Below are 15,791 nucleotides of genomic sequence, written 5' to 3' on the forward strand. Positions count from 1 at the left end.
CAATCGAATGAGCCCTTTTGAAGTTTCTACGACAACGCTTTCAACAAAAACCTTATATGTCCCCAGGGCATAACTTAGAACCCTTGCCCTAAGGGCTGTGGGGGAGGGAAGGGTTGTAGTACTTAAAAACGTAATGTCAAAAAATGTAAACGACGTTTAATAAAAATGCAATATAAAATTTGTCACTGGATGTGTTTAGGGAAATAGTGGGCGTGAGAGGGGTTTCACTTCTATAAGACCACTTCTGACAATTAAAAAGGGTTATATCTCGTTGAATTTCCAAGTAAATGGGCCCTTTTCCAAGTTCCTACAACAAAACTTTCAATAAAAACCGTATATGACCCTAGGGCATAACTTATAACCCTAGCTCTGAAGACTATGGGAGGAGTGTCCTGCTCAAAGGTATAATTTCCTGAATTTTGAACGTCGTGGGACAAATTGGCTATCTCAAAGTTTTTATTGGATGTGTTTGGGGAAATGGTGGGCATGGTAGGGGTGTTAGTTGGCTTACAATCACTTTCTACTATCAAAAAGGGCACTAGCCGTTTTAATCCCCAATCGAATGAGCCCTTTTTGAGGTTTCTACGACAACGCGTTCTATAAGAACCTTATACGCCCTAAGGGCATAACTTAAAACCCTTGCCCCGAGGGTTGTGGGGCAGTGTCCTCCTCAAAAACATATTTTCTCTTTGGAAACCAGCTACGCTGAACAAAATGACTATCTCAAAATTGATTGGATGTGTTTTGGGCAATGATGGGCGTAGGGGGGGGGGTTGTCATCCTTAAAAACCTAATTTCCAAAACTTCCAACTACGTTGAATAAAATGGCTATCTAAAAATTTTGATTGGATATGTTTGGGGAAAAGGTGGGCGTGAGAGGGGGGTTAGTTGCCCTCAAATCCCTTTTGACTATCAAAAAGGGTACTAGCCCTTTGAATTTCAAATCGAATGAGCCCCTTTTCAAGTTTCTACGACAGAGATTTCAATAAAAACCTTATATGCCCCCAGGGTATAGCTTAAAACCTTGCCCTGAAGACTGTGGGGGGAGTGTCCAGGTCAAAGGTATAATTTCCTGAACTTTGAACGTCGTGGGACAAATTGGCTATCTAAAAATTTTTATTGGATGTGTTTGGGGAAGTGGTGGGCGTGGAAGGATTGTTAGTTGCCTTCCAATCACTTTCGACTATTAAAAAGGGCACTAGCCATTTCAATTTCCAATCGAATGAGCCCTTTTTTGAAATTTCTACGACAACGCGTTCTATAAAAACCTTATATGCCCCCAGGGCATAACTTACAACCCTTGCCCCGAGGGCTGTGGGGGGGTGTCCTCTTCAAAAACATATTTTCTCTTTCGAAATTAACTACGCTGAACAAAATGGCTATCTCAAAATTTTGATTGGATGTGTTTGGGGAATGATGGGCGTGGGGGGGGGGCTAGTTGCACTCCAATCATTTTTGACTATCAAAAAGGGCCCAAGCCCTTTGAATTTTCAATCGAATGAGCCTTTTTTGAAGTTTCTACGACAATGCTTTCTATAAAAACATTATATGCCCCCAACGCATAACTTACAACCCTTACCCTGAGGACTGTGGGGGACGTGGGCATGGGGGGGGGTTAGTTGCCCTCCAATCACTTTTGACTATTAAAAAGGGAACTAGCCCTTTGAAATTTCAATAGAATGAGCCTTTTTTGAAGTTTCTACGACAACGCTTTCTGTAAAAACTTTATATGCCCCCAAGGCATAACTTACAACCCTTGCCCTGAAGGCTGTGAGGGAGTGTTCTCTTCAAGAATATAATTTCTATCTGGAAACAACTACGCTGAACAAAATGGCAATCTCGAAATTTTGATTGGATGTGTTTCGGGAAATGGTGGGCGTGGAAAGGGTGTTAGTTGCCTTCCAATCACTTTCAACTATTAAAAAGGGCACATGCCACTCCAATGTTCAATTTAATGAGCCCTTTTAGAAGTTTCTACGACAACTTCTTCGATACGAGGTGCCCTGCTCTAAAGGGAAAAAATAATAAATAATACATTGCGCCAACATTGTTCTTAAATGCCCTCAGGGCATAACTTAAAACCCTTGCCCCGAGGGTTGTGGGGGAGTGTCCTCCTCCAAAACAAATTGTCTATCTGGAAATAAACTATGCTGAACAAAATGGCTATCTCAAAATTTTGATTGGATGTGTTTGGGGGAATGATGGGCTTGGGGGGAGGGGGTAGCTGCCCTCCAATCTTTCGAAGTTTCTACGACAGCTCCTTCGATACGAAGTGCCCGAGTATGGAGAAAAAAAAAATAATACATTGTGTCAACATCGTTCTTTACTTAGGCAGCTCTATTGCGCTGTCTATGATAGTGAGTTATAAAAAAATTTAAACAATACTCTTCTTAATTGCCTCCATGTGGTTTTCTTTTAGACAATCGCTATAACAGTAATATAAAACCTCTGTAACAATTATCTAGAAAAAAGAGTAAGATATAATCTTTGCATGCACTTAAAAAATAAAAAATTAATGCACGCAATTTATATCTCTTCAAAGGGAAGTGCTGTTACTTACCATGGTTGCAAAGACAGAATATAAAGGCCCAATTTCTGCCCAAAGAAGGCAACTCCTATTTGAGAAGCAATTGATAAAACATTTCCAAGACCCATTATAGATCCCTGGGGTCGTTCTCGAACAATTTTAGTTTCTGGTTCAGTATATCCCATCACAATAGCAAAGATGGTGGTAACAAACAAGTCCATATAGAGAAACATGAAATCACTGAAGGTTGTTCGCCTCTAAAAGAAAATGGCTTGTCAATAAAAAATACAGCGAGCGCAATACATTCGCGAATTATTTTTTTGTTTCTTTTTAACGACCAATTAAGTGGCAAAACATAAGTTTTTATTGACAAGTAGGTAATTTGAAGCTAATTTCTTTTAATCAGCATCCAATCTATCAGAAGTTGGGATATTCAGGAGCTAAACCAATCAGCACAACTTCCTAAACGAAGAATGTTTTAGCATTAAATCAAAAGATTGATTCTTGAACTCCTTTGTCTTTGAAGAGTTTCCCCCAAAAAGAAGGACCAATGCCCCACAAGGACAAAAGTTTTGTCAATCTATTTGGCTAGCCTAGCCACACGACATGGCCACAGGGGTAGCCCGATATTGGTCAAACTGACTGACCCACTGCAATAGCTGCCACCTAAAAATGTATGTTTTCCGTGTTGTCGACCGCCTCCCCCCCTCTAGGGGAACATGAATAATAGATACTAAAGTATACAACAACATATTTTTCTTGATAAAAACACATAAATAAGAAATATTTTCCTAAGCCAAATGATTATTACATTATAACTAAAACCAGTAATATATTTGATATAGAATAAAAATAAATAAATAAAAGCCTAAAACAAAGTGAAAAATGTCAAATGATGATAAATCACTTGCTGACGATCGGGCATCTCTGAGCTACCTCTCATTTTTCCAAATAAAAAAACACATTGTCACTGCATTTTTAATAATTGACTTTGTCATCTTCAAAAGTGTCAATACACAGACAGTTACCCTTTTCGCTTTTTTGTTATCAGAAAAGTGTCAGCGTTCTCATCTTTATTGCCATTTTAAATACTTTGGTCTTTCAAGCTCTTTCAAACGGAAGTGAACAGCAACACTGAAAATTATATAATGAATAGGAATTATCCAACACAACGGACGCTACTATTTTCCTCAACCCAGCCCCCCCCCCCATCTTTTTCCTCTAAATTTTAGTATTTGTATAACAGCGTTGAGACTAAAGGATCATTGAGCTATATTTGTGTATTGTATTTGAGGTGTATTTGTAAAATAGGATTTTCGGAACTATGGGATAGGTTTCTGCTACTTCCTGGGTCTTTACCCGAAAGTTTAACTTTTTATCATAATACTTTCATGTATAAAGACTACTGTTTCCCGTAAAAATATATTATCTCTGCAATAAGGAGGAAGCTTTCATTCCCACAGAGTTCATACTGAACATTTAGTCCAATATATTTCTCCAAATGAAGGTGGATTATAAGGTAGACACCCCCCCCCCTGATGATATGAAGGACCTTTCATTGATGTTTGAGCCTCAATACGGTTTGTTTGCATTTAAGGGGCAGCTCCTGTCATAAAAGAATCCACTGACTCTTTCCCTAATAATGGGTGTTGAACTATAGGACACTTTCATAAATTAGTATTACTGCATAAACGGTATTAGCCATTCATTTTGCATAGACTTCATACATGTGTAGAGACAAACAATGTAAATAGCATATTTTTCAGATTGTCAATTCTTATACTATTACGTTTCTTGAATACTTTTTCCGTATCCTTAATAATAAGTGCAATCCTACTTAGCTTAGCTCTATCGGTTCCCCTTTGCTCGATTCACTCGCTATAATTAATAGCTCAAACCTTCGACTCTGAATTGATTCCTATGTTAATACTACAAAATTTCTAATTTTATTTATATATTATCTTTATTTTGTACGACCTTGGAAAAATGAGAAAGATAGATAAGAGACGGTAAGATTACGATGGGAGAAGGGGATACATAGTAGAAAATAAAATAAAGTTTAATGACGAGTTCAGTAGCAAGGGATAGAAGATTCTCCCGTGTTTTACGGCAAATGTTTACTTATTTTTTCACTCTTTCCTATATCATTTGCTACAAGCTTACCAGGATTAAGCAAACTCCCAAAAGTTATGCACGCTCCTCCTTATCATTTCCCCTACTACTAACTGAGCCCTGGTCCCAATTTATAATTAGGAAAATCCTAGACTAACTCTTTTTTCTTTCAATTTATTAACAAGTCAAACTCATATGTTTCTATCATATCATCTGGCTGAACCATATTTATACTTCTCTTGATGAATAACGAAGAAGACCAGCGTCCAGCCAGCGACTTGCGAAGTTTTTAACTCATGAATAGGCGCGAATCTGTTGTAAATTCAAGCTGCGATTTGAGAAAGACTGATGAAAACATCAATGTTTGCGGTCAACATTGATCGTGCCGGTGGCGCGCAGCCGACATCTCACCGGCGGCGGTACGAAAAAATCATCGGCGACGCGCCAGCGGCACGCCGCCGCTGCTATTTTTGGTCCACCGCCGCCGGCACTCCCTTATCGGCGCGGCGCCGGGGTCTATCCATATCACATCCTCTTCACACTTAAATGCCTGATCTATTTTGCTCAAATGAGATCGAGAACGCACTGACCCTGCAAAATACGGAAAAAAGCTATTTCCTTTTATATACAAAGCCATATACCATACTCATGACCGAATCCCACAAACTCAGCAGCCAAAAAAGTTCTGTGGGCTAGGGTGACCCTTCAAAATAAGTCTGTGATCATTGGGACTACATAAAACCCTCCAACCCACAAGATTTCTAGCTATCGAAAAAACCGCCCTTGACTACAATCGGGACAAATACGCTTAGTCTGCCATCACCTTCCATAGCGTATGGCTCCGTATCAAAAACAAGGATAAGGAGGTGTCAGACCTGTATGATCTTTTGTATTTTCTATGGACTTGAACAACTGTTTGAATTCGATTTTACCGTGGCCCAAATAGATCATCTTGTTTTGATCTCTTCCTTACCAATCACCCATATTCCTTTAAGACTTATGCTCGTGCCTTCACAAGTGACTACAATACCGTCATTGCGCGTGGAAAGCTTTGTTTTCCTCCCCTTATACAGCACGACTGATAAATCTAGCAAAATAAAAGAGGATTTTGGGACGGCTTAAGAGACGCACTTGCTTCTTAGCATTGGAGAGCCTTCCTCCTTGAGGGACCCACCATAGACGCAGAAAATTACAAGCAGGCCATAGTCGACTGGATCGCAAGTTATAGTCTGTCAAAGTGGATCCAGGTGTCCAGCAAAGACAAACCTTGGTTCAACATCCACTGCAAAAAGGCTATAAGAGCAAAACAAAGGGCCTACAAGTGATGGCTACTCCCAAAGAGCAAAAAAGGACAAACTTGGTTTCATAAAAACCCGTAAAGAGGCAGTTCGAACGATTCGGCGTTCAAGGATTCAGCGCAAAGAGAAATTCACTTCCAAGCTTCAAAACGCTTGTTAAGAGCTGGTGGAGAACAGTCAAAGAGGTTTTACCGTTGTCTGAAGGAACTTTTATTTCTCCCCTAAACATAACGAAATTACATATGATTTATTAACTGTATTCAAAATTAAAAATGAGGAATGGAGATTCAATCTCTGGTCAAGCAAAAAAAATTTTGAGGAAAGTTAATTAATTCATTTTCAAAATTATTAATTGCTCATCCGAAACCTTCGTTTTGGGCTACTAAAAAAACCACTAGAATACTCTATGGGTTTGGTTCCAAGAACTAAGCGTAGATGGCAAGGATGTTGAGGAGGACAACAAAATAAACGATTCAACAGCTCCGTCCGTTAATCAGAGGACATATCTAGTCATTAATGCATTAGTAAACCAGGGATTCTAACCCTAGTTAACTCTAAACCACTTTAGGAAAGTTCACCAGCCCTACGACCATGGTAAAGAGCCCCAGTGCTTCTTCCAGTTCATGCAAACCCACTGACGCTTAAACCATAGTGCTGTTCAGCGAAGACGAACATTTTACTCTGGAACGTCCGCTCACTGAACAACAAAATGGACGAACAGGAAGTCCTAATTGCTATCTCATAGCAGCAGTGACTAAAAGTTGGGACGTTACTGAAGAAACTGGTCGTATTAAAGGTTATATGCGCTTTTTCTATACGGGGCGAGATCGTGGTCTAGAACGCTGTGGCGGAGGTGTCGGTTTACATATCCGACAAGACATTACCTGCAAGTTATTAAGTGAGCCATGCAAACCAAAATTCTTGTCAAGAAAGTTCTCCTTCCTCATCCTTAGCGGTAGTGTATTATCCCGAGAGTGCAAAGAACAGGAAAGATTTGACTGAACATGAAAGATTGAAAGATTTGACAAACTTTTATAGACAAACTTCGTTTACAGTGTGTAGCTACAGGTTTTATTATTGCCGAAGACTTCAATCAAACAAATAAGCAGTGGATGGCAATCATGGTTGACCTGAAACAAATAGTGACGATTCCGACCCACCAAAGTGGGAGCATGCTCGACCTAATTTTCACGAACCTTTCCAACCATTACCTACCACCACGCTCGCTAGGCCCATCACTAAACTCTCACAACTTTGTTATTCTCTGGTAGCCCAAAGCCAAATTTTCAAAAGAAAAGAAAACTAAAGTAACGACCCTATCGTTGGCTAAGAAAAGTATATGTTCCTTCGGAATCTGGATTGGAACCTTTGACTTTGATGAGATTTCCCCAATACTAGACCTTAACTTCAAAGCTGAAGCTCTGAACTCTGTTCTTCTACAGAATATCACGAACATTTCCCGCCCAAGACCATTTTAGTAAGTGACAGCGATAAGCCTTGGATAAACCAAGAAATTAGAGTGCTAATCAAGACCCGATGTAAACTCCACTAGAGCGGAGAAATTGCATCAGCAAGAAGTTGCGCGATCATATTTTGAAAGTAAACAGAAGTAGGTGCTTGACTGCCTCAGGAAAATAAATACAAAAGGAAAAACTACCAAATAAACTTTTTTATTGTGTATTTGTATATTAGGTATACTTTACACTGGATATTTACGGCACAAACCAAATCCCTTCCAAATGCCAGAGCGTGATATGGAGGAGGGAGGGGCTAATAAATGCCCCAAAACAACAAACAAAATTTTCCTTTCACCTCAAGAATGTCAATTCAAGAAAACTAGCAGCAACAGCGTACACCCAGCTCCCATTATGAAAATACTCGACACTCAGCTCCTCCCCGCAAATAAACTAAATAAAATAAAATAAAAAAATCATAATTTAATTACTATTCTACCAAATTTACAACCAACAGAATTAATTCTCACACCATCATTGGAAAAACATTCGTTTTCCCTCGGCCTTTTATATTCGATTAGATTACAACTATTCTTAATCTCCCCACCCGCTTAAATCATTCTCTAATTTGTCTCTTTTACGAAACAGGAAAAAGTAGTCCTAGACGTAACAAAAGTATTAACATAAATTTTACTCAATACCACAGGAACAAACATCATTAACGTGTGTGAACACACTAAAAAAGGGTGGGTACATTGTATGTCTTCAGTGCATTCTAGGTAGATCATTAGGTATAGATTTGGGCATATTATTAAAAGTTAACTTTATTGCCATAGTAGAGGCAGGTCAAGAAAACGGAAATCTATTGACCGATTGTTCGGAACGCTGCAGGCTTGTATATATTTTTGTTTATCCATTAACACATTAGCATAATCACCACGTTATTCTTTAGTTTTAAGTCATGAGCTATCAAGTCAGCCATGTCAATTGAATTAGAAAATTCTGGCGTGAATTCAATTCCTCCTTCCTGTTAATGCATCAAAAAATCATGCATCTTATAGATTTTTTTCTCCTGCAAATCGTTGTAGTTCACAATGTTTCTTCTCTTGTAACCGAATGTTTACTTACCATTCGATGTGATAATCCCTGTCACTTATCTTCTAACCGCAAATTTCTTTATCCATTATTTTCATTTGGGATTCGTCGTGATGCTTGTTGTCGCATGTGTTCTAGCCGCTGATCTTGGTGCACTTCACTTCCGTGCATCATGATATGTAATTTCGCACGACGTCATAGATACCAAAATAGATTCTTTTCCAGCTTTTCCCCAGTAGATTACATTTCTACTTTAATTGTCGTGTTGCATAATTCAGGAACAACCAGGAATGTTTTAATACCTATGCCCTCTGAAATATCTAAATTACGCAGAGGCATAATAATCATTTAATTCTTTAGTTTCAAGTCATGGGGTGACAAATTCCTCCTTCCTGTTAATGCATCAAAGAATCTACATGAAAATAAAAAAAAAATAATAAATAAAAATATTCTTGAATTGAACCCACAACTCACCGGATAAAGGAGCATTACAGAGATGAACTGAACCATACTATACAAAGCCATATACTTAAAACTTCCAAAGGAGGTAACAAGGGCACAGCGACCCTCTTTAATTACAACGGGTATGCAGGAAATGTTCTGAGCTTTTGAGGTGAATGGAGCAGCCACAGATGACTCTGCTTCACTTAAGGAAATTCCAACATGCGCCATCTTCAAGGCCTAAAATGATAAATATCCGAAAACAGATAATATACTGATTCTGGGAGAATGAGAAATTGATAGAAGAACCAGTTCAAGATCGTCTCTGAGAAAGAAAAAACCTACATTATATGAGTAGAGTTGAGCATAAAAACCCAAATAAAATATTATTATATATTTCTTTTTATTCATTCTTTACATTTGGCCAAAGATAAAAGACCCACTTTTACCAAAAGGGCGTAATTGGTATTTTTTTTTCCAAACTAGTCTATATCCCGCGTAATAAAATTATATATTTAGCCTTAATAAATTTGTAACAATAAAAACCTTTTGTAACGCTTTTATTTTTAGACTCATTCAAATTTCATACTTACAACATAGTTCCTCCTGGGCCATCTGTGGCACACAAGTTATTGACAAAGCCTCTTTGAACATTTCGCAAGGTTGCTACGGAGGGATATCTTTCCACTGGGGTTTGAATGCATGCGCATTCGGAGATCGCTTGACTCCTCACCAGAAGGACATCTACGAGATAACACCATCTTTTTTTCTTCACCGCCTCAGAAATAAGCAACTGAAAAGGTTTCTGATGGATCTCAGCGTTATTGACTTTTTGTCGCCAGCCGACGTTTTCAAAAGTTTTCAAAGCACATATTTTCAAAAGAGGTCAATCTTTTCTCTGTGTTTATATCTAGTTTCTGGCACTCCATACGGAGGGGAGTAATTTACTATAGGCCAGAGGGGCAGTTGTCAGTATACCCCCCCCCAGATGAAATTTAGCGTCTTCAAAAATCTCGTCAAAACTCAGATAGGCCTACAAAATTCAAGCATCCCCAGAAACATATCAGTTTTCTTTAGTATCCCATTGCCTTTATGGAAATATGTGGCTCATATTTCATTTTCACTGCATTTTCAATTGACTTTGGAAAATCGGCTCCAACTTTGCCCCCCTCCCTCCAGGATTTTGACAAAAATTACGCCAATGTTCACAAGCATTTACCAGAATTGGCACAATGTTGCGGTTGAGGGGTCGCAGTTTCAAAAAAAGAGTGCTTTTTAGACCTCTAAATAGATTTTAGTCCATTAAAGACTGTATTTGCCATAACTATTCTCCTCTTAATCTCATTTCTAAGACATTTCAAAAATAGAAAATAATTTCTTTTCCTTTGTATTCCCAAAATTAAATTTCAAAGACTAAAATTATAAGCGTGAACCAGCCAAGTCTTTGAATTATAGTAAAAATGCCATCATTAGTCTATAGCTACATCTGTAAGGAAATGGAAGCAACCAGTGACAGTGTGCAATATTTTATTGGTTTATGTGACTGAAGAAGCATGCACTTATTTTTTCCCGAAACTAGCCTATATCCCACATACCTAAATAGCCTTAACTAGTTTATAACCAATAATAAAAACAGAAAAGTAATTTCTTTAGTCTTTTTGTTTCCGAATGCACTAAATAGTAAAAACTAGTTTTTCCTCCTGCTATCCAGAAAATTACTAGTCTGAAGTCTAAAATTCAAAGCACGAGGCGGTCGTCATAAAAAAATCGCCGTAAAAAGTAAAAAACGTCACATAAAAGTTATGACATAAAAAGCCGAATAATTATGAGGTATACCCTTGACCACCCAAGCTTTTATTTTCGACCCTCGGAGATCTCAAGCTAGCAGACAATTTTTTTGTATTTTTTGACCTGAACTACTACTAACAACTCACTACAGCACCAAGCCGTCTGAGACCAACACAGCTACGCACTCCTCCTTCATCCCAATCTATTCAAAGCCTCCCTCTTTACACCCTCCCAGGAAGTTCCCATTTCCCTTATATCTTTCTTTATGACATCCTCCCATCGCAATTGGCAAATATTTTAGCACAGAAAACTGAATCTTTTTGTGTTGCACTCTAACAATTGTCCCATGTTCGGGACTGTGAAAGGGAATAAAAAAGTGCGACAGAAAGTAAAAAAGTGGGACAGTTAACAGTCCTGAAAAATTTTTAGTTTTAGTTTTAGTTTAATTTTGCTTTTAAATTTAACCACGTCTACGTTTCTTTTGAACAACCAACAACAATGGCATTTATGGTACGCGATGAATGCCATATCTATTAAGGGGTTTTTAATTTCTGGGAAATTTCTGGAGAGGCTCGTCAAGCCTCTTAGGTGATTTTCATCTGTAAATGCACTGAAAATTAAAAATAATATTAACTTTAATTTCGTTTTAGTTTATTCACTACAGAAATTAAAACCACCATTAGAGTAATCGATGTCAGTGTGTTTGTGACGTTGTCTATATTTCTAACGTTACAATATTCGTGACGTTATTATGGATATTAATAAAGTACAACATTATAAAGCTGGAAAAATTAGAAAGAGCTTTTGACTGCGTAATATTTGCTTGAAGTTTATTTTCATTTAACTTATATTTATAACTTATATTAGCTTGTAAAATTTTGTGTTGTCGAGTTTCAATATTAATGAATGCTACTTGAAGATGTGGTTTAAGCTCACTTAAAACCAAGCTTTTCTTTTTTTTACATGAAAGCTTCAAATGTGTAACATCATATTGGGGTTACTATTTGAAAATCCAAAGTTGCCCCCCCCCTCAAAGGAAGGACAGGTAATGCCGATGAGTGAGGTCAGGGATATATCTTCTGTCCTGTTGAACACTTTATACCCTTGATTCATATTTTTCAAAATCTTAGCCGCACAGATGTCTAATTGAGGGGTCAAACAGTTGGTCTAAGACTAATTTTCAATAGACCAACAACTAACAGCCCATTTTGGTTACCAATGACCAAAACCGCCAATTTTATTTATATTTGCTTGAGCTATCGACTGAATGCAATAGGGATAGTGAGAGTGCAAACAATCATACATATCAAAATACATATAATTTTTTCTGTCGTAATTTTGACCTCATTTTAAAATATTTATCCGAAATTATTGTGACAGTTTTGGTAACTCAGATCAGAATGAGAGAGATGATTAAAAAAGAAGATAATTAAGAAACATTAATAGAACACTAAAAATTATACAATTAATTCATTCACCTGTGTTTTGGTAGAAACCGCCTCAGAATAAATAAATACGGTACTTGTATGATATACGCCTTACCTAACATTCTTCTGATACGTTTCTCTGACGCTGAATCCTAATGAAATATACCAAAGTAAGATAAAAATATAAAACTTTAGAAACAAATTTGGGCTATGCATTTGCACAATAGGGGGTGGGGGTTGTAAAGTATAGCGGGATTGCATGCCTAATATGTTAGGTACAATTATTCTGAATATTATGTAGTAAGAATTGTTTTCTAACTTCACACTGTCCAAATACTTTACCCACAACCCCCTAATGTGCAAATATATAGGCCAAATTATATATTCTCCACCTATTCAGTCACTTCTCTTTGTCTTGTATCACGCTAAGCTGAAAGAAACTAACAAAAGAAATGGTTCTATAATGCGTCAATGAATGAACAACTTGAGAGGTAGGGCGTATTTAATACAAGTACCATAAATACAATCAAAAACCGAAACTTACACCACAATCATTAGCAGCATCACCACACATGGCAACAATGTAGCCAAGTTCTTGCAGTTCAGTAATAACTTGAGTTTTTTGATCGGGCATCATCCGTGCAAAAACAAGCCCTCTCGTCACCAATCTTGACACAAGCTCTGGAAAGTAACGCTTCACCAATTGCCAAGTTCTGTAAAGGTAAGTAAGCCAAATAAATAACAAAAGAAGGGGGAAGCGACATAATGGTGATGAGACAGAAGTGGATACGCATGATTTTTCGAAAGTCTGAAGGTCTTAAAACTTAAAAGATGTAAGGAATGCGGCACCAGATTTCACATTCTAAAGTGGAGGTGCTAATCTTTGTTTTATGGCCTTTCTGCCAGGAATTGTAATGAGGGATTGGGAGGCAGCCGTCCTTTGGCGTCGAACACTCTTCCTGTCCCATTCCTTATATCTCTCCAGGTGCACATTTAGAGCCAAAAATAATCCTCAACTTACTTGGCAGTCAGCTCTCTTTACCAATTAGTTTACAAATACTACTAAAAATCATTGCACCCCAAATCTGCCACAGGCTAACACACCACAAAGCAGTATCACTTTATTGGCCTTAAGAATAGCCCCTCGTAGAGGAAGAAGCCCTCATGATAGGTAGGTTTCAGCGCAGTCCCTGGTATTTCGAGGCAGGGCAATACTGAATCCGCTACTTCAAGATGAAAGATATACATTAGATGAAAGATAAAGAAGTAATAACTGCATTAATGCAATAGCATTGTAGTATTACTTTATATGACATTAAAATGATACATGTAAAAGCAAATGACTCAACCGTAGTGTATTTGACTGTCGCCCTCTTTAGTCAAGCAGTTGACCTAGGATAGTGTACGATGACAAAATTACGTTAGCTTAATCAACAGTTGGAGTTTATTGAATTCACGATAAAATGCTATGCTCTATTTGCAAATGTTACTACTTGTTGTTCGCCAAGAGAGTTCCACTGATGTTGCCGTAATTTACTTTATTCTCCTTGTGCAGATGGTTTGTGAACACTTCTGCAGATTTACCACTGCCATAAGTGAAGAGGAGATGATGAAGTAGTTTACCTTAGACGAACTATAAATTAATGACAGCTGTAGCCCACAGTACTGACAGCTGTAGAGTGTAGGTGACTGAACCTTTGCAAGTTTAACTGTCATGTCTCTTCGCGGAGTAGTTTACATCAGATGAAACATTTGGATGACGACTGCAGATAAACAAACCTCAGCTTGTCTGAATGTCATTCCTCTTAATCCTCATATGCAAGATAGATGAACCGAAAGTGTTTAAATGAATGTTAAGTTATGTACATATTAATGCCGACGGGAGGTGACTGAACATTTGATTGTTTGACTGTCATCCTTCTTAGCCGAGGAGCTCAACCCATAAAAATTAAACAAAATTTTTAATGAAACTGAGAGGGAGGGGGAGGGTTGTCAGTGTTTCTAAATCTGAAGTTTTTATGTAGACTTGCAGCATTTACTTTTAACTATAGGTAAAAAAAAAGTTTTCAGTGCTTATAAGTTGTAGAATTTCATTATTCTCTGGCTCTACCGTACTTCAAATATCCTTCCAATGAAAAGTTCAATCCGTTTACATTATACCTTCTTTCATTTACCTAAAAGCTTTACCTAGTTTCAAAATTTACGATCAAGCGCGCCTTCCACTTGCTCTTTACGATTATGCTTTCTATGTTATGAGACTGGAGAAAAAAGAGCAAAAGATAGCTAAACAAAACATAGGAGAGACGTCACTCTTCACTAACTCTACACTGTTGCAAAAACTATAACCTTTTCACGAAAATATTATATAAATATAAATAAATACATACCGTCCATCCAAAACAAAACTATAATCTGTTGTGCGTAGACGATATTTATCTTCCATTTTCAGAGGTAACTTAAAATAGTCTTTCCATTTCTTCAGATTCCCAGGAGGTGGAGATGGTTGGCGCAAGCGTGGAATAAAACGAATTGCCTCCTCGTGCGGGGGTGGGCTCTGACTCCGGGGACGTGACCATTCAGAGTCATCACTACTGCTTGATGAGTAGCTTAAAGATATATCTGATAATGGGTATTCCTACAATAAGGCAAATAGAGTTTTAGAGTCAGAACCATTTATTTCAAAACAGCATTCGTAATCTTTTATATAAACTACAAACTAATTGGTACCGTCTTTTTAAGTCCTAGTCCTGGGGCTTTTTTTAAAGGGACTAGTAAAAAAGACACAAATTAACTGTTAAACAGGTTAGTTCTGCAAAGCACAGGCACTAATACTAAAAGTGCTAGGTACTGGGTTAGCCACCCGGAGTAGAAGGCCGTTCCCAAGATTACATTTGAATTCTAAGCAAATCTGTCTTTTTTTTTTATATATAATTAGGACCTATTTTCATTGGATGTTCAGGCTTCATAAGTGAGAAACTATCAGATTTATGGGGTAAAAAGACTTCCAAGGCCCTGAGTTGTCCCTCAGATACACTCAAAAGATCCTCATGTACCCAGCATGGAAAGATTTACTGTCACAAGGCAAAAATTTAAAAAAGTAAAATCTTCTGCTATATGGAATCTACTTTTGTTTTTACCAAACCTTTAGAACGACATAGCAGAGCTTGGCCAATGTATTGATGTCGCATCTGAATACAAATTTCTGTTCATGTATTGGTGCATGCACTTTAACTGAACACTCTAAAACTACTTGCCAATCAAGGAAAATGCCTGCAAAATGACTGCAGGTCACCCGGCTACTACCTAAATCTCCCGCTAAAAACCATGTCACAACTGTGGGATGGAAGACATGGCTTTTCAAATTTCTATCTGAAGATTATCTAAAATATTTGTGCTAAGTCAGCATATCCAACTTATATGAAACGAATTCGCAAGGTTTAGGATTCTCAACTGGCCGCTGGAACCGACCACAATGTCAAACATGGAAGATTAAGAATAGTTACACGAATATTTCTGTTGTAGACAAGCGTCATCAGCGCGGAAAAGAAAGAATCTAAAAACATGTGTTTTTTTTACTCCAATAGCTTTCCTTTCCAAATGTGTAAAACCTTTATCGTTAGAGATAGCTGTCACATCCTCAAACTGTATA

The 15,791-nt window shown here is 37.7% G+C and overlaps 1 protein-coding gene across 2 annotated transcripts in view; it reads right to left on the reverse strand.

The window, feature by feature from the left end:
• The window catches only part of LOC148954224 (polyamine-transporting ATPase 13A3-like), a 158,012-nt gene that overhangs the window by 21,881 nt on the left and 120,340 nt on the right, over positions 1-15,791 (reverse strand). For both annotated transcript variants that reach the window (XM_089086075.1, XM_089086074.1), the window contains 4 exons: positions 14,530-14,777; positions 12,687-12,855; positions 8,961-9,167; positions 2,561-2,784 (listed from right to left, as the gene is read on the reverse strand). In XM_089086075.1, coding sequence (XP_088942201.1) covers positions 2,561-2,784; positions 8,961-9,167; positions 12,687-12,855; positions 14,530-14,777 — 848 coding nt within the window. The remainder of the gene's footprint in view (positions 1-2,560; positions 2,785-8,960; positions 9,168-12,686; positions 12,856-14,529; positions 14,778-15,791) is intronic.

The sequence above is a fragment of the Artemia sp. Qi Xiang Cuo genome, chromosome 3 (assembly GCF_049724085.1).
Source record: "Artemia sp. Qi Xiang Cuo chromosome 3, ASM4972408v1, whole genome shotgun sequence".
NCBI lineage: Eukaryota > Metazoa > Arthropoda > Branchiopoda > Anostraca > Artemiidae > Artemia > Artemia sp. Qi Xiang Cuo.